The following is a 25,751-nucleotide window of genomic DNA, read 5'->3' as shown; positions in this document are numbered from 1 at the left end:
GCCCCGCTGTGCCCGGTGTGCCCCGGTGTGCCCGCTGTACCCCGCTGTGCCCCGTGTGCCCCGTGTGCCCCGCTGTGCCCGCTGTGCCGTGGGTGCCCCGGTGTGCCCCGTGTACCCAGCGTGCCGTGGGTGCCCGGTGTGTCCGAGGGTGCCCCATGTGCCCGGCCCGGCCCCGGCGCTCCCCAGCCCGGTGCAGCCCCAGTCGGGCTGGGACGGGACCCAGCGGCAGCCCCGATGCCCCCCCAGCCCCCCCAGCCCCCAGCCGGTCCCTCCGCGCTCAGCCCCGGCCCCAGTCCCGCCGGTTTGGGGAAGGACCGAGCCCCCAGCCCGGCCCAGAGCCGCCGTCCGCAGGGGCAGAGGGGAACCCCCCCCCCGGGAACCGGGGGTCCCGGAGGAAGGGGCGGGGCCCTGGGCAGAATTCCTGCCTGCGGGAAGCACGGGGGGGCAGGGGGGGCTGGGCTCCAGTTCGTGCGTGGAAACCCGAGTCTGGAGCACACAGGATAAATTTGGGGTCCCCTGGCTCTGCCCGGCCACGAGAGCTGTGCGAGGGGCAGGTCTGGGTGCTCCCCCCACGGCAGCCCCCCGAGGAGCCCCCCTGCTCCCATCACCACTGTCACAACCTGGGACAGGTCTCAGCACCCTCCCGGGCAGCCCCAGGGCCCGGTGACACAGACCAGGGCTCGGCCGCCCCGGGGGGCTCTGCTGGGGCACTGACAGAGGGGGGACGGCAGCAGGACCCTTCCCCAGACCCCGAGCACCCAGGGGAGATGGGGGCCTGGCCAGGGTGCCACCCCTATCCTGTGCCCCCCTTTAGCCCGCGGCACCGGAGGGTGACGGGAACAGAGCGGGAGCCGCAGGCGCTGCGCCTTTACACAATCCTGCTTTATTTACCCCTTTGTACAAAACCGTTTTTCCCCGCTTTATTTTACAAAGCCGCCCCCTACCCCTGGGGAGGGCAGGGGGGACAGAGGGGACCCCGCAACTGGGGAGCACCCGGCCGCACACCCACACCCCATCTCACCCCCACGGGGGCCTCGGGGTGGGCAGCAGCGGTGGGGAGAGCCCCGGCAGGGTGAATGCCCCCCCCCCCCTCCACCCCAAGCCGTGGGGACCCCGGGGAGGGGATGTGGGGGGGCTTCAGCTGCAGCTCCCACCCTCGGTCCCTGTCCTGCGACGGTTACTGCCACGGAGGAATAATAAATAGGCTCAGTGAGTAGGTGAAGTGGGTACTACGTATAGGGCTACAGCTTGATATATCCTCACTAGATAAAGAGGAGGGGGGGTCAGGGGCACCCCCCCCCCCGCTCCTCACGTACCCCCAGTCCCCCCGCGCTAGGCGCGAGTGCTCAGGAACTGGGTCTGGGGCTGCCCGGCTGGTGTGGGGTGGGGGGGGCCATGAGGGACCCTGGGGGCAGCAGGTCGGGGGGGGGGGGGCTCTGGGACAAGGGCCTGAGGGGCAGCCCGGCCCCCCCCAGGTGTGGGGAGGGAGCTCAGGTGGCTCAGCCACCCCCTGCCAGGGCTGCCACTGCTCGCGGTGCCAGCACCCCCCCGGGGTGGGCACCCAGCGCAGAGCGAAGGCGGCCCCTTTGGCCACCGCACCTGGCCAAGCTCCCGCGGGTGCCCCCCCGGCTTCGAGCCCACCCCGAGCAGGCGTCCCTGCCCCCGGGGACCACGGTGGCCCCAAGGAGCCACGCCGGCCAGCCTGTCCCCATCCCTCTGGGTCCGAGCCCCCAGCGCCAGGCACCACGGGTCCCCGTGCACCCCCCCCAGCAGCGTCCTCAAGGACGGGTCCGTGCGCAGCCCAGCTGAGCCCGGGTGCCCGGGATGGGACCCAGCGCCACGCCGGCCCTACAAGTACGTGTCCTCGCTCTCCCGGGAGCTCAGGCTCTCCTTGGACTGGTGGTGGGGGGAGACCTGGGGGTGCAGCAGCTCCCGGGCCGAGCCGGGTGCCCCATTGCCCTCGGCCCCGGGGCCGTTGGCCGGGCCGGCCGGGCCCTTGTCTCGGCTCTTCTCCTTGCTCTTGCGGGCCTTGGGCACGGGGGCAGGCCCGGGGGGGACGATGATGGAGGGGACGGGCTCCAGCGCCTTGTGGGTGGGGGGCTCGGCCTCGCTGATGGCCTTGGCACCGTGCAGGCGCGGGGGGGACTTGCACTGCAGCTCCCCGTGCGTCTCCCGCCACTTCTTCAGCTGGATCAGGTGCTCGCGCTCGATCTGACGCTCCGTCACCGGCAGCTCGATGACCTGCAAGGGACAGACTCACACCATCAGCGTCTCCCCAGAGGGTGCCGCTGCCACCCGGGTGCTGGCTCGGCCCCCCCAGGGCAGAGGCACCCCCCAATCCAAGCATTTGGGGACTGTCCCCATGCTACACCGGCTCTGCCCAGTCCAGCAGCACAACCAACTGGGCGGCACTGGGAGCCCAGGCTGCCCCCAGCACCTCACCTCCTGCACCAGGAAGGTCTCCTGCATGATCTTGGGGCTGAGGGCCCTCAGCCTCTCCATGGTCTCGTACTGGCCCTGGCAGGACTTGAGCTTGTCCGAGGAGCCCAGGGTGTGTTTGAGCAGCACGAGGCCCACGCGGAAGATGATCTTCACCCCTGCAAGGGGAGAGGTGAGGCAGCGAGCGCCCGGAGGGACAGGGTGACGCTGCCACTACGTCCCTCAGCTGCTGTGGGGCAGCGGGTCCCTGTCTTGCTAGCAGCGGGGACACGCAAGAGGGTGCCTGTGGGACGCACGTGCCCTCTAACCCCCGGGGAAGGAGCCTGGTCTCCACCCCAGGCACGGGGTGGCCCCAAACCTGCCCCGCCACGGGTCCCACATGCCAGGCACAGGCAAGGAGCCATGGCAGCGATCCCGCTGCAGCCCCGCGTGCTGTCCGTGTGTTGCAGGGACTGCGGCCGGTCGCTCCAGGAGGAGGGTGGAGAACTTGTACCTTCGCAGAAGAACATGTCCCAGACGCGCAGGACGGAGCTCCAGGGCAGCGTGCGGGAGAAGGCGCACATGAACCACTCCGTCATGTAGAGGATGGGATCGATCTTCTGCTTGCTCAGGTGCTTGTAGGCCACGGGTGAGACCTTGTGCAGCAGCGAGAAGAGGATCTGCCCGTCCAGCTGGATGGCCTCCTGCAGGGACAGCGTCCAGAACCCAGGGAGCGCCTTAACCCCGGCCCAGCCCCGGGATCGGCTCCCCGGCCCCCGAGGAGCAGCTCACCCTCCAGACCCGTTCCCCTGCGGATGCTGGTGGCAAAGCAACGCTGAGCCCCCCCATCCCCCACTGCGGGATGCTCCGGGGGGCCGTGGGACAACACAGAGACCGTGGGAGCACCCAGTATCGCCCCAAGCTCCGTCCTTCTGCAGGGTGAGCTTTCAGCCTGGGGACATCGCAGGTCCCCGCCACCGCCGAGGGCACCGCAGACCCGTCACTCACCAGCTTCTCGCTGTAGTAGCCGGGGAGGTACTTCTCACAGATCTGCACCAGGCACCAGAACGCTTGCTGCAAGCCAAGGGACAGCGGGTGAGCACCCGAACGTCCCCGGGGGGTGTCCCCAGACCCCCCCCTGCTCCCAGGGACCACGGCGGCGGGGTGTCCCTGCCCTCCCGGCCGCCTGCTCGTACCTCGGCCGGCATGTGCATGAGCAGGACGGCGGCGATGGGGGCCTGGGCCTGGCAGTAGCCCTCCTCCGGGCGGTACAGCGTGTATGCCTTCAGCACCCGAAACAGGTCCTGCTGCCTGCGGAGACACCCCGGGGAGGGAGAGCTGGAGGGGGGGAGCACAGACACAGCCCAGCAGCCTCCCCCACGGAGCCCAGCGGGGCCAAATCAGCACCGAGCATCGCACAGGGAGCTGCCACCGCAGGCCGGCTGCCGGCCAGCACGTCCCTCACGAGTCCCTGCCTGGGATCCTTCTTCCACACAAATCCAGGGCTCCGGGAAGCTCTGCCCACAGAGGCCTCATCCTGCCCGGATCCGGGAGGCGAGGCAGGGAGCCAACCACCTCCCAGGGATGCTGGCAGGGACCCGGCTGCAAGCAGGGAACGGCATTTCCCTGCTGAAACGGAGGCCACCTCCCTCCTGCCGCGGCAATTCCCACCCCGCCTGCTGTCGGAGCCGGTGCCGAGGGCCGGACACGCAGCGGCTCCGCTTACCCGTGGCCTCCGCGCGAGACGAACATCTCGTGGAAGGGGAACTGCCGATGGAGATCCCGTTCGATCACATCCAGCCACTTCGGGTCCCCCGGGAGGAGATCCAGTTCCTGGGGAGGAGAGGGCTGGGGTGAGCAACACCCCACACCGGCACGGTGCCGGCTCCACTCCGGCCCGCGGTGAGCCGACAGAGCCTGGCTCTGCCCCATCGAGTCGCGGGTCAGCCCACGCCGCTGGGACACTAGCCCACTTGGTGGCAGAAAGGAGCCCAAGGGGGACCCCAGCCCTGGAGGGAGCAGGAGCCATCCCAGCACTGCCCCCCCCACCCCAGCACCCCCGGAAGGCTCCCCGACGGCACTCACGTCAAACTTGCCGATGTTCTGCTCCAGCTTGACCTTGCTCCCCGAGAGGTACTGCCAGGCACGGCCCCGCAGCGAGGGGGGGATCCCCTTCTGGCACCGCAGCCGGATCTGTGGGGGGAGCGACACAGCTCACGGGGGGATGGCAGAGCAACGGGGAGCAGAGAGACCCCCGGGACAAGACGTCCCCGTGTCCCGTGACGGCCGCTGGCATCGCACAGACCTACGGGATGGCACGGGGAGGTGCAGGCAGAGACCCCGAGGAGCTCGGGAGGGCTCTGCTGACCCCCTGCTCCCCAGCACTGCAGCGAGCGCACCAGCTCGGACGGCAGCCGGAGCTGCACCGGCGCGAGGGAGCTGTGGGTGGCTGCCAGGAGCCCGGCCGAGGCTTTGTGGCTTGCGAACAGCTCCAAACAAGCCCGGCTCTGCCTCAAAGCAGGATCCTGCTGGGAGCTGGAAAAGCAAACGCCGGAGCCAAGGCAGGGAGCGGGTGGCTCCCTCCCCACCCCACGGCCCACGGGAAGCCCTGGGGACACAGGGGAGGGCTCCCGGCCCCCAATGCAGCCCTCCCGCTCACCCACGGGGCCAGGGACAGCAGGGACACGCGCCCTGCCGAGAGCCCGGGCCTTTCCGCCCGCTGATGCTGGGCAGAAGGGCAGGCCTGGCCCCAGCTCCACGCGTGGCCGGCTCCGTGCCCACAGTTGGCCCCCTGTTTCCTTGGCACAGGGCAGTGACCAAAGTCCAGGCCAGGCAGCACCGGTACCTGCCCCGCGGCAGAGCGCCGAGCCGGTTTAACCCTGCGGCAGGGACCAAACCCAGAGCCCCCCCACGTCCCGGGGCGGCGGCAGCACCATCTCCCCACGGGCCTCGGCCAGGGCACGCAGCAAGGCGCAGCCCGTGACACCGGTGCTTCAGCACGGTGACGCCACAGAAAGCCCTGCCAGAACCCAGCACGGCCTCCACGCCTCACGTCCCCACTCGGGTGGCACACGGAGATGTGCCAGGGCTCCGTGAGCAGTGGCCGACGGCTCCCAAACACTCCCTGGGCCTCTCCCGCCTGCCCAGAGCTCCTTTTCCCCGCGTTTGCTGGCGTGACTCGGGCGGCTGCGCTTCCAAGCGGCCCAGCCCAGCGTGGTGGCGACGCCACATCCCCGGGAGGGTTTGCTGCTCCCTCGCCACAGCGCTGCTTGTTTACCTGGGCCGGTCCTGAGCCCTGCGGGGCCTTTGTGCTCGCAGGAAACGCGGCGGGCGATGCCCAGGGCGGCTGCGGGCAGCTCTGCCGCTGCTGACAACTCCCTTTTCGAGCCGGCTTCCCTTCCTGCTGGCTGAGCTGCCAGGAAGGAAGCCGCCTCGCTGGGTTGCGGTTCAGCAGCCCCTCCAGCCGGCCAGAGCCAAGCTGCTGAGCATCTCATCCCCCCTCGGCTCCGCACGGCATCCTGCCGTCGCCCCCGTGCTTGGGGGTACCCGGCCCCCAGGATCCCACCGCACCCGTCTGGGAAGCGGGAAGGGATCTGGGCTGAGGGATGCCGAAAGCAAAGAGCAGTGGGAGCGCTGCCGGACCCTGGAGAGCGGTGGGAGCTGCCCGCGCGCCTGCCCTCCTTCGGTCTGGCTGGAAAGGGCAAGGACCGGCACGCGGCGCTGGCACGGCTCAGCGCCATGAAGGACGCAGGGCTGCGGCTCCGCTGGGATCCGTGCCAGGCGGGCAAGGGAGGGAGGGAACATTTCGGGATCCCGGCGCGGTGCAGGTGTGAGCGAGCCCAGCGTGAGCTGGCCCAAGAGATCCCTGGGCCACCGGCCAACGCCGGTGAGGCAGCCAGAAAAGCACCGGGGTTTTTCAGAGACACGGGGAGATCCTCCGAAGCAGCAGAGCCCGAGCCACGCGCCGTGGCCCCGTACCAAAGCAGCCAGGCTCTGCCAGAGCAGGGACGGTCAACAGCACCCGAGGCCAGGCCTGGCACCCGGCCCTCAACAGCCCCAGGGCTCCAGGCACGGAGCAGCTCTCTGGAGCAGACCCGAGAGGCCCCGGGCAGGGATTTTAGCTGCAGGACAGGCTATAACGGCACATCGGCCCCACGGAGCTCGGCCCCAGCACAAGGGAGCTCCTCTGCCAGACGTACGGCTGCCGGACCATTCACCCGAGGCACGCAGAACAAAGCGCCCGCCTGCCACGTCCCAAAAAAGCCTCTCCTAAATCCTTTGTGAGCGGCCAGGAAACAGATGAGGGATTCCTCCGTTGTTCACCAGGCACTGAGCGGGGACGGCACTCCGGGAGCGCAGCGCACGGAGCGGTGCCAGGAGGCTCTGCCAGCGGGGAGGAGGAGGAGGAGGCCGAGGCCCTTCAGCCGCTCTCGGGCACAGCTGGCCCGTGCCAGCAGCCTCATCGCTTCCAGCACACGCACAGCAGCAACCCGGCACTCGCCGCATCCCGTCCCTGCCTTGTTCGCAGGCTCAGGAGGTCAGGGAGCACCACGGAACGGAGTCACCTGGCAGCACGGGTCTCCTGGGGACCTCGGCTTGCAGACCAGCATCACGCATGTCAGGCTCAAACGTTTGCTACCCGGAGCTTTTTTTGGTCTACAAGATGCTCAGACCAGAAGTTTCCATGACCGAACGATTCCCATGGCTGCCTGCAGGCAGCCAGAGCAGCCCAAGGAAGGCTCCAGCCCGGCTGGGAGCAGACGGAGGCAGGAGCGGGCCAGCTCGGGGACGGGAGCTCAGCCCCCCGCCCCCAGCAAGCTCCAGCTTCCCTCCCACCACGAGAAGCGTCACAGGGAGGGAACAGCCCATTCGAGCCACCCTCCAAAAGCAACGCGTCTGTCTGCGGGGACCCGGTGACACGCAGGCTGCCCCAAAGGGACCCCGCTGCACCTGGCCGTCCTTCCCCACCGCCTCCTCTCGCCTGCACAGCTGTCCCGGGGCGGCCCCAGGGGACACGGCCGGCTCTTACCTTCTTGTGTTTTTTGGCCATCCACTTGTCCCAGTTGTTGAGCATATCCAGCCACTTGGACTCCCGCTGCCGCAGCACCTCCAAGGGCACCTCCTCCAGCCTGCGGGACGGGGAAGAGGCCGGTCAGCGCGGCCACGAGCCCTCCCTGCATCGCAGAGCCTGCCCCCCGCAATCCCCTCCAGCACCCTGGGTGCCCCCCACGGCCGGCTGGCTGCCCTCCCCCAGGCACGGAGCCCGGCTGGGGACACGCTCCAGAGCGCCGGCGTTTTGGCAGCTGCTCGGTGCTGCCGGAAGCGCTCACCAGCCGTGAAATCACCGCACCAGCGCGGCCCCAACTCCCCAGCGGTTCAAAACCTCCCGGGAGCAGCCTGCACCGCACCCACCGCGTGCCTGCGCATCCCCGGGGACCCGCGCCCAGACAGAAGGGCACGCCAGGAAGGCGAGGAACCGGGGCGCGCGCCCGGAGCCATTAGCTGCGCCGAGCGGGGGCCGGGCGCAGAAAGCCGGGGCCATAAGCATCGTGTCATCTGCACGGCCCCGGTCGTGCTCGCACCCCAAAAGCCTGGCGCTGCTCCAGGCCCGGCGCCGAGCCCGGCCGAGGGTCCCCCAGGAGGGAGGGGAGTGGAAAACACAACGGCTCAGCCCTGAGCCGGGGAATCCGATTTAACTCTGCCGAGGCCAAAGCCGGCGAGGGGGAAGGTGGGGCCGCGGCCTCCAACCCGCCCCGGGCACCCTCTGCCTCTCGTCGGGGGTGCCGGGGCTTGGTCAGGCCCCGGGCGCGGACGCCCCAGGCGCAGACGCCCCAGGCAGAACAGACGCTCCTTCAGGGCTAACTGAAGCGGGCTCAATGCTTTCCCGGGCTCAGCTCCGCACTGCCCCGTGGCCGCGCTAATCCCAGGAACAGCCAGATCCTTTCCAAGGATGCGAGGGCAGCGGTCTGGGCTGTGAGCATCCCTCAGGGACGCGCAGAGCACCCGGTCCCATTACAGGACACGCGGGCCCTGCCTCCTCCCAGACCTCTCCGCATTCGGAGCCGGAAAGCAAGCGGTGCGGAGAGCCCACGGCCGCATCCAGCTGGCAGCGCTGCCCTGCTCCCTGCCCAGCCCTTCCCTGCCGGTCCCACCCACCGCGGCGGCTCGGACGGATTGTTTGAGAGAGTGAACCCTCTCCGAAGGGATCCGCTTCGCTCGGGGCGGCCGCCCCACCCTCCCCAGCACGGGCTGGGCGCTGGGCACCGGTCGGCAGCTCCTTGGCCGGCAGCGCAGCCCGGCACAGGGATAGAGGGAGCATTGGCCACGAGCCGGGGAGCCTGGGCTGCCAGAGGAGCTGGGGCTCTCGGAGGCGTGGGAAGCTCGGGAGCGCTGGCCGCTGGATACAGGAGCTGGCCGCAGGCCCGCTGGAGCCCGGCCAGCCCAGACTGGAAGCTGTTACCAGCTGATGGCTGCTTGGCAGTGGGCACAGAGCGAGGACTGGAGGCAGTTCAGATGGCCGAGGCGGGACGACGGGGTGGGGGCACCCCAGGCCGGGAGGCAGCGAGGTGCCCTACGCCGGGAAGGTGCTTTTCCACACCTGCGCCCCGGGGTGACACCCCAACGGCTCGGCCCTTCCCGGTGCCCCCAGACCCCCCCCAGATGCTTGTCCTCCCGGTGCTTCCCCCGGTGCTTCCCCAAAACCCTCCCAGCTAGAGGGACCCCAATTCTGCCCGCCACAGAGGGAGGCCACGGGCTCCCGTGTATCCACTCCTGGGAGAGACGGGGAGCGGATAAGAGCCCCGAGGGAGGGCAGGATTGGACCCCAGCACATCTGCAGGGCACGGGAGGAAGGCTCTGTCCCCACTGACCACAATCCCACTCGCCCCCAGCACCTGGGGACAGGGACACCCACCCCCAGCACCCATGGACAGCCGCAGGGACAACAGCCGGGACATCCAAAGCGTCCCCAGAAGGCAGCACGTGGCTGGGACAGGGTGCAGCGCCCTGGGCGGGAGAGGTCACCCCACTCCTACAGTGATGAGCTGTGCACCCGGCAGGCAGGGACGGGGTTTATCACCCAGAGCCATGCACCTTGCCCAGCGCCAGCAATCGAACCTCCAGCGCCTCTCTGCCCGCAGACCGGCCGTGTAACGCCCGCAGGATTACAAAGGGCGAACGCTTTGCTCTTTGTAAATGGGGAAACTGAGGCACGGGGCCCAACTGACAGCCGAGCACGCGGGCGGGCAAACCGCAGGGGAGCCCGCTCCAGGTAATGGCCTGGCAGGCTGCCACGCGTCGTCCCTGTTGTGATGCGGTGCTTCGCTGTGAAACCACGGCCAGGAAAGCAAACACCAAACACGCTGCCGAACCAGCTCGCCGGCAGTCCGGAGCGCATTCCTGGGTGCCGGCACCGCCCCGGGCTCAGCGCCTGGGGCCGGCGCAGCTACGGGCTGCTCGCAGCTGATTTCGCCTGCCCTGCTTCCTCCGAGGGCTTCCTCCGGGGAGGGAGGAAGGCCGGCCAGCACCTCCTCGCCATCGCATCTTCACCAGCGGCTACCGATGCCGGTTCTCCCGGCCGGATGCCGAACGATGTCCCGGCCTCCGAACGATGTCCCGGCCTCCTCCGTTTGACGGCGGCCAAAAATACGCCGGAATCCAGCGCTGGGAGCAGAAGAGGCCGGAGGTAACCAGACACTGACCTCGGCGACGAGGCCTGGGCGCTGCTGGCAGCTCCCGGCGATCCTCCGGTGATCCTCCGGCGCCCGGGCGGCCACCGCTCCCCCACATCGAGGCAGGGGACACGGAGGGGGGGACACGGGGGGACCCACACTGGAGCGGCCGGCGGGGCCCCTGCTCGCACCCACCGCGGGAATGCCCCGGGGCACCGGAGGGCTCCTGCCCCGCTCCCGCCAGCGCGGCCCCCCGGGAGGGCTGAAACAACCCACGGGACGGACACGCACACGCACACACGCACACGGCCACTCGGGACACCCCCCGCAGGGGGACGGGGCCGCACGCCAGCCCCCAGCCGCCCCACCGAGCCAAACCGGCCCCCGAGCAGCGGCGTGGGCGCTCACCCGCGCCCCTATCACCCGCAACCCGCCCCGGGAGGTGCTGCTCTTCCGGGGAGCGGGGCCGGGCTGCCCGCGGGGCCCGGAGCCGAGGCCGGAGGGCGGCGGAGAACAAACGCCCCCTCCCCGGGGCGGGAAGAGCCGCTACCGGCCCGGCCCAGCGCCCCAGGCCCCGCGGCCCGGCCCTGCAGCTGCCTCAGCCGGGCTCAGGGCGGCTCCCCCAGGCCCTCAGCGCCCCGAGACGCGCGGGGTCCGTGTCCGTGTCCCCGTCCCCCCGTCCCCCCCACCCCGGCCCGGCCCCACTCACGGCCCCTCCGCGCTGCGGCTGCCCACGATGAAGCCGAACTTATCGACGCGCCGTTCCTCGGGGCCGCCGCCGTTAACCTCGGAGTCAGATCCGAGGGAGCTGAGCTCGTCACCGCCCGGTTCGGCCAGGCTCTCGCGGGTCCCGGCCAGGCTGTGGTGGCGACCGCCGGGAGAACCGGGCCCGCCGCCCCCGCGGCTCTTGGCCATGGCGGCGCGGCTCAGCGGCAGAGCGGCCGCTCCTCCATGCCGCGGCCACGGCGGCGGCCACGCCCCCCGCCCGCCGAGCCACGCCCCCACGCCGCGACGCTATTGGGCTGGAGCCGGCCTCTAGCCAACCAGTCGCACGGATGGCGACGGAGACCGACCTTTCCCGGGAGGGGATTGGCTAAACGGGCGGGAGGGAGCTGTCCGTCAGGGTTTATCCCCGCCCTTGGTTGTGCCAGAGAGAGGGGCGGGGCTATGTGGGGCGGGGGCGGGGCTATGTGGACCGGGGGGCGGGGCGTGGAGCCGCGGCCGGGTCCGTACTGGGACCAGTGACCGGGTCCGTACTGGGACCCATTCTGAGCCCATAGCGGGGCCGCACTGGGACAGCACAGGGACTGCACAGTGCGCTTACTGGGAGGGCACTGGGCACATACCAGGGGGATCCGCTGCCCCTCGGGGCCGAGCACGCTGTGACCAGGGCACCCTTTATTCCCGGTATAAGCACAGCACGCCCCAAATCCACCCCAACCCCGGCGATCCCGGTACCGTCGCACCGACACTGCACCCGGAGGTTCCCCGGTCCGCTGACGGCCGATCAGGCAGTCGGCGGACCGGGGAACCTCTGGGTGCAGTGAAGCGGTTGGTGCACGGTGAACCTCAGGGTGCAGCGACAGCCCGGAGAGGTAAAATTGTCCCTTTTTTTCTAAAAATAACCACAAAAGGATTTTTAAGCAACAGGGTGACAGCGCTGGGTGCGGGGGGGACCTGTTGGGACCTGCCCTGGGATGGAAGCACCGAGCTCCATCCCACCTCCGGATGCTTTTCCCCCAGCGTTCAATTTTTTTCCCCCTTAAACAGTCAAAAAAACAGGGGGGGGTTATTACAGCCAAGACCCCTCTCAGATTGCCGGAGGACCGAGGGAACGAAGCTCGTTAAAATTAGCAACAATTCAACTTAATTCCGGATTTTTCCAGCAGCCCCGACCTTCAGCACAGTTCCATCACGTTCAGGCCCCGTACCGGATGTTAAAAAAACACGACTTCTCCATTTCAGAGCTTTTTTGGCACTTTGGTTTTAACACCGCTCGCCGCCGTTTCGTTTTCTCTGAGACTGTACCTATTTGTTTAGTTTTTAAAAGCAAAAGGGAAGGAATTATCCCACCTTCCCGCAGGGCTCTGAATTTGGTGTCCCACAGCGGGGATCATCGGTCAAAGATCGCGGGAAGGGTGCTGGTGCAGAAAAAGGTGAAACAGTACATTCTTGTAATGCCTGACCGCCACTAAAAATAAAAAAGTGAAAAATAAAGCGAAAAATAAAGTGAAAAATAATAAATAACCCCATGGCTTTGGACAATCCCAAGAGAGCAGCAGAGGTACCCCCCAAACCACACGGCTGCTGGGGCAGCAACGTCCGCCTCTTCCTCGGCACCTAATTATCTCGCCGTAAATTAACTTTGCTCCGTTATGTTTCTATCAAGCTGCAACACAGCGCAGGAATAACCTATTTTCCAGAGCTGCACGCTCTCCAGAGCAGAGAGACGCCAGCTGCGTGATATAAAGTATAAAACACTTTTTTCCGATGAAACTCTCACCAAATCCAAAGTATCTTTCTGCCACCCTGCGACATAAACGCGCTTTACGTTCAGGAATAACCGTGCAGCGCTAGGGAAATTTCAACAAACCCCTTTTCTTGCAGCTTTCCCTCGGAAACGAGTTACAAAACCCCACTGCATTTCCCCACCAGCCACCCGAGCACTCCGAAGCCAGGCAACTAAAAAAACCTAACCCCAAAGGAACGAGAGCTGCGACAGACTCCTGTCCCGAGACGCGCGTTTATTAAAACAAATCACGGGCTGTACAGAAGCGGCACGAAGCTGTGAGGCGCACACAGACCCAGATCTCCTCTGCCGCAGGGCGCAGCCGCGTACGCTCACGCTGCGGGAGGACAAATATCCCAGTCAGGGTCAGCGCAAGCGGCTCGTGTAGTAGATCGGAGGCAGAAAGAACAAGGGGCGTAATAATTATGTCAAGGAGGAAGAAGTTTTCGATTAGAAAAAGGTTAAATGAAGCAGCAAGCGTTGTAGTCGGAGAGGTGATGTTCTCGGTCAGCATAAGGCCCTCAAAGACGCATCTAGACTAAGCTGGGCATGACCTCAACGGTGATTCACGAGGGAATTCGACGGAGAGCCGGCACTTGAGCACAGCATCGAGCACCGACAGGCTGCTGCGGTTACAGACTAGGTCACTACAGTTAACACAACTTTCAGGGCTCTATCGGCTTCCCCTCTCTCCTCGGCCACCCAAACACGGGGGGCAGAGTCTCTCTTTTCAAACCAGAGCTGGCGGGCAGGCGCAGGAGCCCCTAAAAAGGCTGGAGGATTCACAGGGTTGGGGTTACAGGGGTGGCACCGCAGCCACGTCGTGTCTCTGGGCTCCGCGGCTCCTATTTCTTTCTGCCTCCTCTTTCTTTGAGAGCCAGGTGAATCAGAGAGCCGCTCGTCATGTTGTAATAAGCCAGGGAGTTCGAATCCTTGATGAAAATGCCCTGAGGGGGAAGAGAAGAGAAAAAAAAAACCAAACCCAAACAGTCAGAGCAGAAGCGGTAACGCTCCCTTCCCACAAATCGCCCTGCGGATGAAGCTCTCCTGGCCCTACTCTCAGAGCAGGGCGAGGACAGATTGCTGTGGGCTTTCAAAAACCCTGGAGAGAACCCAGTACCTCAGAAGAGGTGGGTACGCTGGGAACGACAGACAATACACACTACATACCTACAAACATATCCATAAAGACAGTCACCACAACCAAGGGAAGTTATTTAGGCTCCACTTCCCCTCCCTGTTCTTTCCCCCCTTTAAAAACCCAGAGTTAAGCTTCCTTTCTCGTGAAGGGTTAACACAGTATCTGCCCGCAGCCGAACTCCCGAGGAGATAAGTGCGCAAAGTTCACTGCTCCGGCAGCAGGTCGTGCCTGTGCACATGCATGACTGGGAACCAGTTATTAAAAAGGAACGGTGCCCTTCTAACAGCTCAAGTCTTGAGAGGAAGAGAGAGCGAGCGAGCTCTTCCCTCCCGTGGTTTGGAGAAACACATCTTTTCAGAGCTGCCAGGGTTACGGGGTACTCTCGCCCACCTTCCAGACAACACACGACAAAACACCCGATAAAATAACAGGCTGATTTCAGAGAAAGCCATCAAGCTCGAAGGATTCATCCACAGCAGCGACAACGTGAGGATCTGCTGATGCCCCCCGCTGAAGGCCTGTCATGTTGTAACAGTGTGCAGTTCCGTGACCGAGTGCGCTGCACAGACGGGAAAAACATTCCCTCTGCTCTTCCCGATACCTCAGTAGGTACATCACAACTTTTTCTTGGAACAAGTCGGTTTGTGAGTGAGAAAGCACCGAAAGAACAAAACAGCATTCGAAGGGCTTATACCCACCTCATACTGCAGCTTCTGTTTCCCAGCTGGCATCCCTGTGGCCTCGTGGATCTTCACCTTTATAACGGACACCTAGGGAGAACCAAAGAGCTCGCTCAGGCTCTTTTTTCTTCCCCCCCCCGGGGAAAAGGCCGCAGTGTGGGGAAGAGCCAGAGTTTTACAGCTCCTGCCGTGCAGGTCGACTGCTATTCTCAAAGGGAAGAAACTCGGTAGCAAAACGCAAAGGGGTAGAGGCCGGGTTGATAAGCTACGTGCCTGGTCTGAGAGCGGCAGGGTGAACACCAACACTTGGCCGTTCAGTTTCCATTCCGTCTTGTCCTGCATGTTGGGAACCTGGACTTTGACCGTGACCGGACCCTAGAGGAAACAAAGATAACGTCTCTTACAGGCAAGGAGGCTCAGGACAATGATAAAAGTGCGGCAGACAAATTATTTATAGATACACAGTGGCAGACAAATTATTTCTTTCCAAAACTAGACACATATCTTGACTTCTCAGTAAACACACAGAACTGTGTTTACCTCACCACTGAGAAAGTTCCTTCACTGTTACCAAAATAAAACATTCAGTTGGGTTTCTCTCATCAGCCCCTCCTTTTGGGTGCAATTCACCAAACACCACACGCGTTCACAGCACTGCGCAGTGAACGTACAAAGTGTTAAACAGGAGACAGCTCCTCTGCGCGGTTCTTAAAGGACTGAAAACTCAGCCCACGATGACGGCAATCCTCGGGAAGGAATTCAGTCTAACATTTAGTTCACGTTATTATGGAATACACCACGTGACCATACAATCATGCTGACATCGATACATTAAATCTCCCTGCAGCTCCAGCTCAGCAGACCTCTGCTTAAAAGCTCATTAGCGGCTTTAGTTCTTCTTTACGTTACTACAAACCTACCTCTCACTGCCCTTAATTGCAGAAGAGCACTATCTTACTACGCTTGTGTGCGTAGCGCTGCACTGCTCTTTCTGGTAAAATACAAAGCGGTTTGGTTTGCTCAGGAGCGACAGGAAAGAGGAGCCATCCCCTTGCAACATACGCTCGTGCATCAGCTCCGTGCAACCCTTCGGACAGAGGAGACTGAACAGCCCAGGGGGGTCGGGACTCGGGCACTGCTCACACGTACCTTGTTCCTGCGCAGAAATTCCTCCTCTGGAATCAGGCTGTCTTCGCTCTTCAGTTTCTTTGAAACCGGTTCATCCTCCATCGGTGGTGGCGGGTGAACAGGAGGCATCGGTGCTGGGGAAGGAACCGGAGCCACGGGAGGCGCAGGAACAAACGCTGGAACGGGATGGGGAGACACAACACAATCTGAGTACAGCAGACACTCCCTTACACAAAAACTCTTCTCGCAGACCAGTAAAGGCTGAAAATAAATGCCCCACAATACATGGAGGAAGTTAACACAACCAACAGTAACATGCAAACTTCAAACGTTAGGAGATATTTTATATTGGGAAACAGTCCAGGAAAAGACAACAAGCGGCCTAAGAGCTTCCTGCAGATCTTGCAAAAAAAGAAAACGCTCTCAGCTTGGCAGGCAGCAATGCCAGCACTTCGATTAAAAAAAAAAAAAAAAAAAAAGAAAAAGAGGAAGAAAAAAGGAAGAATTGTTAGAATTGTTTTTACATTGTGCTTGTCAATTTAAAAGCACCAAATGCTACGAAGCTGTTACGAGGGAAGGGGCCAGACAAAAGCTCTTCCTCCTGCAGCAGCTACTTCTGTAGCAAGCCGTAGCACCCAGCGAGGCGCTGGCCGTTCCTCCTCGCTCTGGTTCCTTGCAGAAAGCAATGTGGAACCTTGATCTTCACCCGGGCAGGCTCCCAGGGACACAGACGTAAGATGTCCCACCAGCGAGACTGAGCTCTCCTTCTTGAACCCAAAAGCAGTACTGCCAGGTACTATGCCATATCAAACACCCCAAAATTCTTAACGATGGGACTTAAGGTCTGCAATCCTAATTACACGCCATTATCAGAGGCAGAAAAGGGAAAAAAAGGAATCAAAGCTCAAGCCCAGGAGACAGGAATTAGCTGCCAATTAACAAGAGCGAGCTGAAGTTACCAACCTGTTGGTACTATCATGGGAGGCGGGCGGGGGCTCATGATGGGAGGAGCGGAAGGTGGCATGGGGACGACGTTGATGCGTGGGGTGTGGATTATTGGTGGCATGGGGGTGGCTATGACGGATCCTGGAGGCAATCGGACCACGGAAGTCATTGGGGGACGAGGCATGACTGGAACTGCAGAAACAACAGCGGCACGAACGGGAGGCGGCATCTGGAGAAGGAAAGTGATTTTTTCTTAGCAGGTACGTGCAGGAATGCTCAGGGCCGCTCGCAATCCCGATTAAAATCACCAGGACGACACAGAAAAGATTTCTGCAGGCCAGAGACTTGCTGGGATCCTCACTCAGCCCAAGCTGCCCCTCAGTGGGCACAGAAGCCTCAGGAACACATTAAGTGGTTCTTCCTTCCCTCACCACTCCGGTATCAGATCGGGAGCCACGTCACGATCTCAAAGGAGCTATTTCAGTCACGTCGCAGAACCCTTGGGGCAGGGAGTCACCTGGGAACGCTTCCTACCTGCAGCTACGTTTGTTCCGCATCACCCCTTTCTACACCTAAAAAAAGGCCCCAGCCCATTCTTCGTTAGCCACGCTTCCTTCCTCCGAGATCTCACTGCCCAGGTTGTTCCTCTGCCCAACTGAACACATCTTTTGGATGCCTCCAAGGACAAAAAGCTCCACCTAAATCTTATTTTCTATTTTTAACAGCCAGTTCAATAGGGTTCCCTGATGGTTTAAGAGTCATTTGGAAATGTGAACTTCACTCAAAATCTGCTTCTAAGCCAGCGTCCTGCCGCTACAACCCCAACCTTTGCCAGGACTCCCTTCTAATCAACGCTGGCCGCAGTCGTTTGCTTTTGGATGCCCAAACACTTACTGTGGGCGGACGAGGCACGGACGTGATGGGCTGAGCGCTGGCTGGGGGGTTTGATGCCGATGAAGGAGGGGGCGGCTGCGGTATCTCATTGGGCTTGCTGGGACCGATCTTCTCCTTGCTGTCATCTTCTGGCACCAGTCCCTTGGCCTTATGGATAGCTTCGATTTGCTCTTGGAGAGTGATGTTGGCCTGAGCAGCCTGTTGTGTGCGGGCCATGCTGCCCGAGTGCCCATCCCAGGTCACCTGAGAGGATAAAATAAATCAGAATAACCCCAACCCATTCAGACTGCAATGTGAGCTGCAAATAAATCAAGGGAGCAGCTCTGCAGCGAGAACAAAGTTCAGAAGACTCCTGTCTCTCTGAGCATTGATAACACTGAAGGAACCTGTTAAAAAACCCACAGTTTCCCCTCTACCTTTTCCTCCGGTTTCTGGATTTCTTCTTCACCGATCTTTTTACCAATAGCAGTCTCTTCTACACCGAAGATATCAGTACGGCGCTCCGCCAGCTGCTTCAAGCTGCTTTCAATATCCAAACCTACAAGCAAAAAAAGAGAAATTCTTATCTCAAGTGATATAATCAAACATGATTAAGCCTCTTTTAACAATCTTTAAACTGTTTGGCACCTAATGGCTGAGCACTGCTCTTTTTAGAAAGAGACAGCCACCGATAGCTGGTCAGCAGCAGCTAATGCTCTTTAAGTTTACCAAAAAGCTTCAACGTGCTAAAGACAAACATATCTACAGAATCAACTACATTTAAGACAGTCCTTATCGGTGGGAGCGAGGGGGTACGCTCAGAGTTCACTGAACTTCTCTAGGAACACGGTTTTGCAAGCTGTGTCAGACGCTCAAGCTGACCTGGGGCATAGACCTCATCATCACTCTGCTTTTCCCGGATGGATCGGTCGCGCTGCTCCAGCCATCGAGGATCCAGGAGACCAATTCGCATGTGTTCTTGCATTTTACTGGCAGGAATTTTCTCTCCAGTGATGGGGGAAACAAGATACTCATCTGGAGCTGGGGCGGGTGGTAATGGTTTTGAGGCTAGAAAAACAAAACCACACGGTTAAAAACACATCAGAGGATGCGGCCTAGAAACAAATGCTTTTGTGATTATTCGGGACGAAATAAAGTTTTTTGTCACCAGCCTGATTTACCTTTGGGATCGTAATCTTTCCGCACAATGACTTGATCTGGCGTGGGAGGAAGAGGTGGTGGCATCGGGGTTTCTGGAGGAGGAGGAACCTTCTGACCTTCATCTTCATCATCTGAACCCTTATTTGGGGGGGGAAATCATAACCAAGTTCTTATAGGAAATATCAACAAACAAGATTTGATAAAGGCATAAAAATCCTCTGCAGCACTGGAAGAACTGATTACACAGCTTCAAAGCAACAGAGCTATTTTGCCTCTGGACACCTATGCTACAGTGGTTCCTCTGGATAATAATGGTTCAGAAATTCAGTGGACCCAGAAGAGGAAGCAAGTACTCCTCAGCTTCCACATTACCACAGGGGTGTACGGTTAACCACGCTCTTGTTCCTTGTTACCAGAAAAACAGCTTTCATGGAGTGGGTAGAGTCTAAAATGAGTCATCTTTCAGTGCTCCACTCTGCGCAGAAGAAAGCCCAAAAGGCTTGATCACAGAAATATAAAATCTACACCGTTAGGTGACAAAGATACTGGATTTCTCTCTTGGAAATTGCATCGACATGGGAAATATTAAAAATACCGTATTCCAGCAGAAACAGGTTGTTTGGAAATTCCATCAGAAGGAAATCTCGTTTCCTCAAGAAACTGAGGAACTTCTTACAGTGAAAATGAAGGGCATCATAAACAACACAAACTTTACAGCAGAAAAGCAATGCTGATTCTATTGGCCAGTTACCTCATCCATATCCTGCACTTGTGTGTCTTGATCCAGCTGGGCTGGGGGCTCATCTGTTTTCTCTTGCTTTTCATCTTCCTCATCTGACTCCACCTCCATCTCAACCTCCTCACTTTCCCCAAACTTCTCGTAACGCTCCTGGATCAGGATTCGAGCTCCCAACTCTTCTGGAGTGGTGGGAGGAGGGAAATTCCCTACAACACAGAAAACAGAGCTGCTGTTTCTCTATCCTCCCATTTTGTCACTCAATGCACAGACAGAAATACGGGTTTCTTGAGTGAAAAGCAGTTTCTTTACAGAGCAGTGGCACTGAAATCTCCTGGGAGCCAAGTTATAGAGAAGGGAGTGGATGGAGTCCGTACAGACCAACATCAGCATGACAGCTGAAGACGGTGAAAGCACCACAAGTTCTGCTGCCCTGGTGGAAGTGGAGAAGCAGGCACTAGTGCAGCCCTGGACCTCGTGCAAGGAGAACATTACTGACTCCAGAAAAAGCCCAGCCCTGCACACTGTCACTGGAAGGCTTCCCCTTCCATCTTTGAAGGATCTGCGGCTGTAAGAACCAACGTCTGTCTAAAAACGGCATTTCAGGACGCAGTCCCTACTCAAGGGGAGCAGAGTTTGACAGAGGTTACCACGCTTAACTTCAGTACCTTGCTCATTGGGCTGGAAGTCAACTGTTTCCACAACCACGAAGTCGTGCCAATCAATCTGGGCATAAGCAACACGCTCCTTTTCCTTCTCCTCCTCTTCCTTCTTTCTCTCTCGCTCCTGAAACTTTGCCCACTCCACTCTGTAATACACCTGCACAAGCAGACGTAAAGCAAACACCAAATGTCAGACGAGGAACAAATCACAATCATCTCTACGGCATCTGGAAGTTTATGCTACCAACCCTTTCGGGGCAGTTACACGAGCGCTACTTCAGAGGTCTGGCATGACAAAAAAAAATACTTGTACTTCATTTAGAAACTACGGGTTTGTCTATTGAGTAACGTACTGCAGACCAGGAGAAGTCAAAGTGATAAAGAACAGCTCGGAAGGACTGTAAGCGACCGAGGCATCGCTGGGAAGTCTTCTGAGGGAAACATTTTACTTTGTAAAGCGCTTGGAAATGGCACTGTGTAGTATTGATGGCGCTGCAAGTAAACCACCCGCGAGAACACCTGCTTGTAGTTTAAAGGCAGGCTTGGGCACCCTGTATTCTAGTGACCACGGGGGACCAAATACCCTCTGTGTATTTGTATTTGCCGCCAATAAGTCAGAAACATGCAAAGAGAAAAAAATTCAAAACATAACCAAAGTGCTTCAGCAATTTTGCAAATTTTTCATGCAGTACCTGATCTAGGACTTCCTTGGGATTTTCGGCCTCCTTCTTCAGTTTGAGGAGTAAGCCTTTCGGTGGGATCAAGATCTGAAACGTATTTCACATGACAGTTGGCGACAATTCTTTTTGCCCAAGCCTCCTTAAAAGCAATTCTCTTTCCACACTGATAAAAATATCAGCAGATCCCTGGGGCTACGTTCTGTTTATTCTATTGCAGCCCTCTTATTACTTATTGCTCATGCTTGCACTTAAAAATATTCACTCTTGGCCTTCCAACTACCCTCCATATTTTAAAAAAACACAACTTTTACTTATATTACAATAACATATGATACATTGAAGTAACAGCCCGCTGTGTTCAGTGCTGCATGCTGCCAATAAAGCACAAGATATTTAAAGGATGGACTCCTCGATCTGCACATATTTCTAGTCTAGCTGTTTTGTAGAGCTTCAGTAGTCTTGAAAAAAATCAATGCTGCTGCTGGAGGAATCAGTTTGACAGGTAAACTGCCTACCTTGGTGTACTGTTCAACCAGCTTAGTGAAGTAGTTAAAGAGACTGTGCTGGGGGCGAAGGAAATCAAACTGATAGTTCCTCTGCTCTTTCTGCATCAGCTGAGTCAAGAACTGTCGCCCGTTCCGAGCCACGAACTGCGCCGTGAGCTTCACCACGTCCAAGTCGAAGGCTGAGATTGAGGGAGGATCTGCAATGAACTCGAACTCCGGAGGCGGCTCTTTTGGAACGACTGTCTCCTGGATCACCTGGGCCTGCACCTGCGGAGCAGAACAGAGATGGCTCAGCGACCGAGGAAAGAAATCATTGCCAAACACTCGGCAGAGCCTGGTTTTCCTTCAGCTGTTGCTGGAAAGCAACATCAATCTAGATATCCTGGCAGCTCCGAGGATGAGAAAAATTAGTACCACGGGATATATCTGGACACTTGTATTTAGGCCTACTAGCTGTTGGAGCAACATTTGGTTTTTAACAAAACTGGAAGCCGTCAGGACTTCACTGTAATCATCCAGGACAGCCAATAACACACAGAGTTGTTGGCCGTGCAAGGCGTGCGAAAGACCCGGACTCAGTCAGTGCCCTTTCTCCATCCAGTACGTGTAGACGCAGAGCTAAACAAGATTAGCAACATCTTGTACTCCGTGTTTGAAGGGGAAGTTGATCCTTCTGGCAGAAAAAACTGGAAACGTTTCTACAAAACTCCTTCATTTGCCTGGTCTTTCAGACCTTCTGCTTAACATCAGGCTGTGACACAACCAGTTAGATGCCAAGTTCTCGAGCACAGCGGAAAGGAATATTTACCTTCTGCGGAAGCTGCTGCTGAGCACTCTGCTGCTGTTGCATCACCTTGGGAATAGCAGCCGAGGGCTCCTGTGCTTTACCCTCCTTGAACTCACTGACTTTGTGCCGGTAGTATGCATGGTAAGGATCATTGGGGTTCAAGAAATTGAACTTAGGGTTATTTATTTCATTCTGACGAATTCGAGCTTCAAATTCTGGACCATTTCTGGGGAGGAAAAAGATAAAATTGTTTAGATGAGCGGGTATCAACACAAGCGAAAAGGTCTGTTTCTTTCACAGTAAGATGTGTTGGTGGATCAGAAGACAATCCTCTCCCCTACGTGGACGTTTCCCTCGAAGTAACTCATACTCAACACAGCAACCACTTGTACACACACTAAGTCCTAATTCAGTCTATAACTCCTCACAGGAAATATTTAAGACAGTTAAAAACTCACAAGTGCCCCACAATCTCATTTGGCTACATACAAGCAAAAGATCATTTACTGGATTAAACAATTTATTGGATGAAGTTTACAAATTACTTACTAAACTAATTTTATTTGCTCTATTAACAAGCTTTTAAGACTAGTTTCATTTCCAGACAGTTCACAAAAAAGCAGGTAATCATCAGCCTGCACAGAGACTGTGTTTAGGAGAGCCCTAAATTTTAGGTCAGGTAATGTATGCTCCTCCCACGTAAAGTGCAAACCCTTTTTCCAGGTAGTTTGTGAAAGTTCACAGCTGCTGTACCATGTTCCTCTTCCTATTCTCTGGATACCTCCAGGTCTTGCTTAGACATTAAGCCTCTTCCAAACAAGGAGGTCTCTACAATATCCTCAAAGGAAGCCAACGCTCCTTAGCAGCACGTTAGAGATCAGTTACACAGTAAATGTCTGACTCGATCAGCATTTCGGAATTGTCTTAAACCCAGAGGAACAACCATCCTGTTTTAGCGAGGTGAAAGCAGGCAGGGCGCAGCCCGTCTGGATGCCCCAAAGGTTAAGGAGAGTATTTACCTTCTGTGCCACTCGTACCTGCAGGAAGACCAAGGTCTGGTCCCCTGAGAGCTCACGTAGAGGTAAGACAGCCAGAAATTCCCAAGCATTAACAAAAACAACAGTGGAAGATGGCCTAGCTAGCACTAACAGCTTGCACTTGCAGAATGATGACATCAGGCAAATGGAAGAAGCCCAAATGAGTAAAATTTGCTCAACCTTTAGACTCCTCCCTTAAATTTGACATCTATACTCACACTAATCAACCTGCTACAGTCAACGGGGGGAAAAAATCCAATACACATCACGGGCAGCTCAGCCACCCTAAGAGAGGATCAGACTGGTCTCTGGAGGTACGCACTCCTCTCCCCCTGGCTATCGAGGGAGAGAGAGATGACTGAGGCATAGACAAACACGCATCCCAGCTGCTGGAATCTACCTACACGCTGGAAAAATACAGCTGTGACTCCTTACCTGGCGCGACTGTTACCTGGTTACTGCAGCACGTGTGATAGATTTTGCCAAGAACTTTATTTACTATCACAGTTTTTCTAGCAAAGCATGTCTTACACCTGTAAGTAGAATATTGTCTTTGCCACAGTCTCACTGGTAGAGACACAATCCGTCAAATTCCTCACATAAAGGGACTGTGACCTGCTTCGGTTTCTGGAGCTGCGCAGACATTAGCACTGAAGAAAAGCATGAAAATCCCAGGAAACGCGAGATGACACCAGTGTCGTTTACCTGGCTACGAAGCTGGCAGTCTTGTCGACAATATTCCTGACCTCCGGAGGAGGGTAAATAATTCCTACCACAGGCTTGGCTGGCGCCGCTTCCTCTTTTGGCTCCTCTTCTGGCTGTAATAAAAAGGTATATATACACATATATTTTTTTCTTACAGTCCTCTGTAGTGCTGCCTCACAACTGTAGCAGCTATTCAAAAGGCGGTGGTACAGGAAGACATCTTTCACCGCGGTGTTTGCAGTCAGTCAAGATCCTAAATTCACATAGCCTAAATCAAAGCTGAGAACAAGGGAAGGAATTTCAAATAATATTGAGTTACGTGCTGTATACCAGCACTGGGAGTGAAAGCAAGGCCTGGTAGGCTGCAAACCCAGACTAGGCCTATTTTCAGTTGGTTGAACGGGAAAATTCATCTCTCAACTTCCTCATCTGCATTGGGAATAACAATCCTAACACACCTTGTTCTGCAATCCCATGTTTAACGAGGGCTGTGTAAGAATTAAGTATTACAAATGGCAGACAGCACAGCCGATCCTCCTCCCCAGGCCCCAAATCATTTCATTTTCCTGATCTGGTTTAAGAATCTGAATCACCAATCCCACAAACTAATTGCTCAGCTTCTCAGGGCAGGAGACGATGTTTGTCAAGGGCAGCCGCTGCAGGGGCGGGTGCAGGAAGACCAGGAAGGCCACTCCACAGGAACCAAAACAAATCCTCCTGGAGTTTTTACTATCTCAGCCTTGAACCTGAGCAGGTTTATAAATGCCGAGACAAGAGGCAGCATAGAGAAATGCCTATAAAAACACATCAAGGAATAATATGGCATTGCTGAACGGGTTTGGAAATTAGGAGCATTCCTAGAGGCCTGTGGGACTACAAGAAACTAGAATCTGCATGATTTTAATCCTATTGTGGTTGCATGAAGAGCTGTTGCATACGGAAAACATCTGCAGGGCATTTTTCTCACTGATATTAGAGGAGGATCTGAACTAAAATCCCAGAACCCTCCCTGTGCTTGGCTTTATTTTCCACTAAGAGCAGAAGCTGCTCTTTGCAGGATATTAAAGATCTCTCCTCTTTCCTCACCAAGCAGCTTTCACCAAAAGAAGCTGTTATAAGAGAAGAGGTGTATGGGAAGTGTTTATTGTCTCAACAGGAACAGTCAAGGAAATTTTAAAATACCAGTAAAGCTACCAGCTCTGTTAAATCCACGGGTACTCCAAGGCAGAAAACTCTCGAGTCAAATACAACCTTAAGGTGTGTTAAGAGAAAGGCACCAGAAATATTTTGAGTTTTCATTCCCGCTCCCTCCAAACACCATCTCGAGGAGCTGAAGGATAAGGCAATGCCGCGCACATGAGATGTTTTTATTTAACCGCGACGCTGAGTTGCCTTGCTAACATACACACGCGAAAGTCCCTGGGGGTTTGTTGGGAACCGCGGATTTCTAATTGAAGAATAATTGCCTTAGTTAAACCGGGAAAGGGGAAACGCAGGACAGCGCGCTGACCGCGGGTGAACGGGGAGCTGCGGGCGATGCCAAGGGGAATCCGCAGCAAACGGCAGGAGGGAACTGCAGTCCCTCCAAAACACGAAAAACGCGTCAGTGTAAGAAGCTACAGACCGAAATACCCCCAGCGAGCCCCGCTCCCCCGCGCCGCGGCCGTGCCCAGGCCCCGGAGCACCCCGCGCCCCCCCCCCCCTCAGCGCGGCCTTCCCCCCCTCAGCGCGGCCCGCACCGGTTTGCTCTCCGCGGGTGGCGCTGGCTGCGCCGGAGGCATGGCTTGCACGGGTCCGGCCGGCATGGTGCTCCCTGGGGGCGGCGGGGAGCGCTTCCCCACCAGAGCCGCTTCCCGGGCCGGGAGGAGGGAGAGGCCGGAGGAACCCGACACCGCGGCGGACGAAATGGCGGCCGTACGCCACGAGCTGCGCACGCGCGCCGGAAGTAACGGCGGCAGCGCCGCGAGCGGGCGCACGCGCAAAGCCGCGGGCTTACGAGCCACCGGCGGTGGGAGGGGGAGATGGAGGGGCAGAGCGCATGCGCGGTGCGCAGCGCCATTAGCGCGACACACGGCGGGGGAGAACCCTAAAGGAGGAGGAGCGTAGCATTGCG

The 25,751-nt window shown here is 58.5% G+C and overlaps 2 protein-coding genes across 2 annotated transcripts; both read right to left on the bottom strand.

Annotated features, from left to right (window-relative positions):
* Nucleotides 1–863: 863 nt before the first annotated feature.
* TBC1D10A (TBC1 domain family member 10A) lies at nucleotides 864–11,069 on the bottom strand. The gene is made up of 9 exons (XM_054844651.1): nucleotides 10,798–11,069; nucleotides 7,448–7,547; nucleotides 4,504–4,611; nucleotides 4,145–4,251; nucleotides 3,615–3,729; nucleotides 3,427–3,492; nucleotides 2,933–3,122; nucleotides 2,443–2,597; nucleotides 864–2,241 (listed from the first exon to the last, which is right to left on the bottom strand). Exons 1-9 carry the CDS (start codon nucleotides 11,001–11,003, stop codon nucleotides 1,849–1,851), a joined length of 1,440 nt encoding a protein of 479 aa, XP_054700626.1. The 5' UTR covers nucleotides 11,004–11,069; the 3' UTR covers nucleotides 864–1,848.
* A 1,743-nt stretch (nucleotides 11,070–12,812) lies between these two features.
* Nucleotides 12,813–25,582, bottom strand: SF3A1 (splicing factor 3a subunit 1). Its single transcript, XM_054844523.1, has 16 exons — nucleotides 25,378–25,582; nucleotides 23,639–23,751; nucleotides 21,918–22,122; nucleotides 21,119–21,376; nucleotides 20,616–20,690; nucleotides 19,930–20,080; nucleotides 19,277–19,470; nucleotides 18,546–18,663; nucleotides 18,247–18,432; nucleotides 17,802–17,923; nucleotides 17,386–17,628; nucleotides 16,510–16,720; nucleotides 15,568–15,722; nucleotides 14,692–14,793; nucleotides 14,437–14,508; nucleotides 12,813–13,544 (listed from the first exon to the last, which is right to left on the bottom strand). Exons 1-16 carry the CDS (start codon nucleotides 25,441–25,443, stop codon nucleotides 13,443–13,445), a joined length of 2,373 nt encoding a protein of 790 aa, XP_054700498.1. The 5' UTR covers nucleotides 25,444–25,582; the 3' UTR covers nucleotides 12,813–13,442.
* Between the last annotated feature and the right edge of the window lie 169 nt (nucleotides 25,583–25,751).

This window comes from Grus americana, chromosome 16, assembly GCF_028858705.1.
Source record: "Grus americana isolate bGruAme1 chromosome 16, bGruAme1.mat, whole genome shotgun sequence".
NCBI lineage: Eukaryota > Metazoa > Chordata > Aves > Gruiformes > Gruidae > Grus > Grus americana.
This window is presented reverse-complemented; position numbering and strand designations above follow the sequence as displayed.

Excerpts from the sequence above, each read along its gene's own strand:
- TBC1D10A (XM_054844651.1), bottom strand. The coding sequence starts at position 11,003 with ATGGCCAAGAGCCGCGGGGGCGGCGGGCCCGGTTCTCCCGGCGGTCGC. Across the intron at positions 3,730-4,144 it reads GTCTCGCGCGGAGGCCACGG|GCAGCAGGACCTGTTTCGGG; the intron begins GTAAGCGGAGCC and ends GTGTCTCCGCAG. Across the intron at positions 3,493-3,614 it reads TCATGCACATGCCGGCCGAG|CAAGCGTTCTGGTGCCTGGT; the intron begins GTACGAGCAGGC and ends CTTGGCTTGCAG.
- SF3A1 (XM_054844523.1), bottom strand. The coding sequence starts at position 25,443 with ATGCCGGCCGGACCCGTGCAAGCCATGCCTCCGGCGCAGCCAGCGCCA. Across the intron at positions 20,081-20,615 it reads CCAAGGAAGTCCTAGATCAG|GTGTATTACAGAGTGGAGTG; the intron begins GTACTGCATGAA and ends CTGCTTGTGCAG. Across the intron at positions 18,433-18,545 it reads GAAAGATTACGATCCCAAAG|CCTCAAAACCATTACCACCC; the intron begins GTAAATCAGGCT and ends TTGTTTTTCTAG.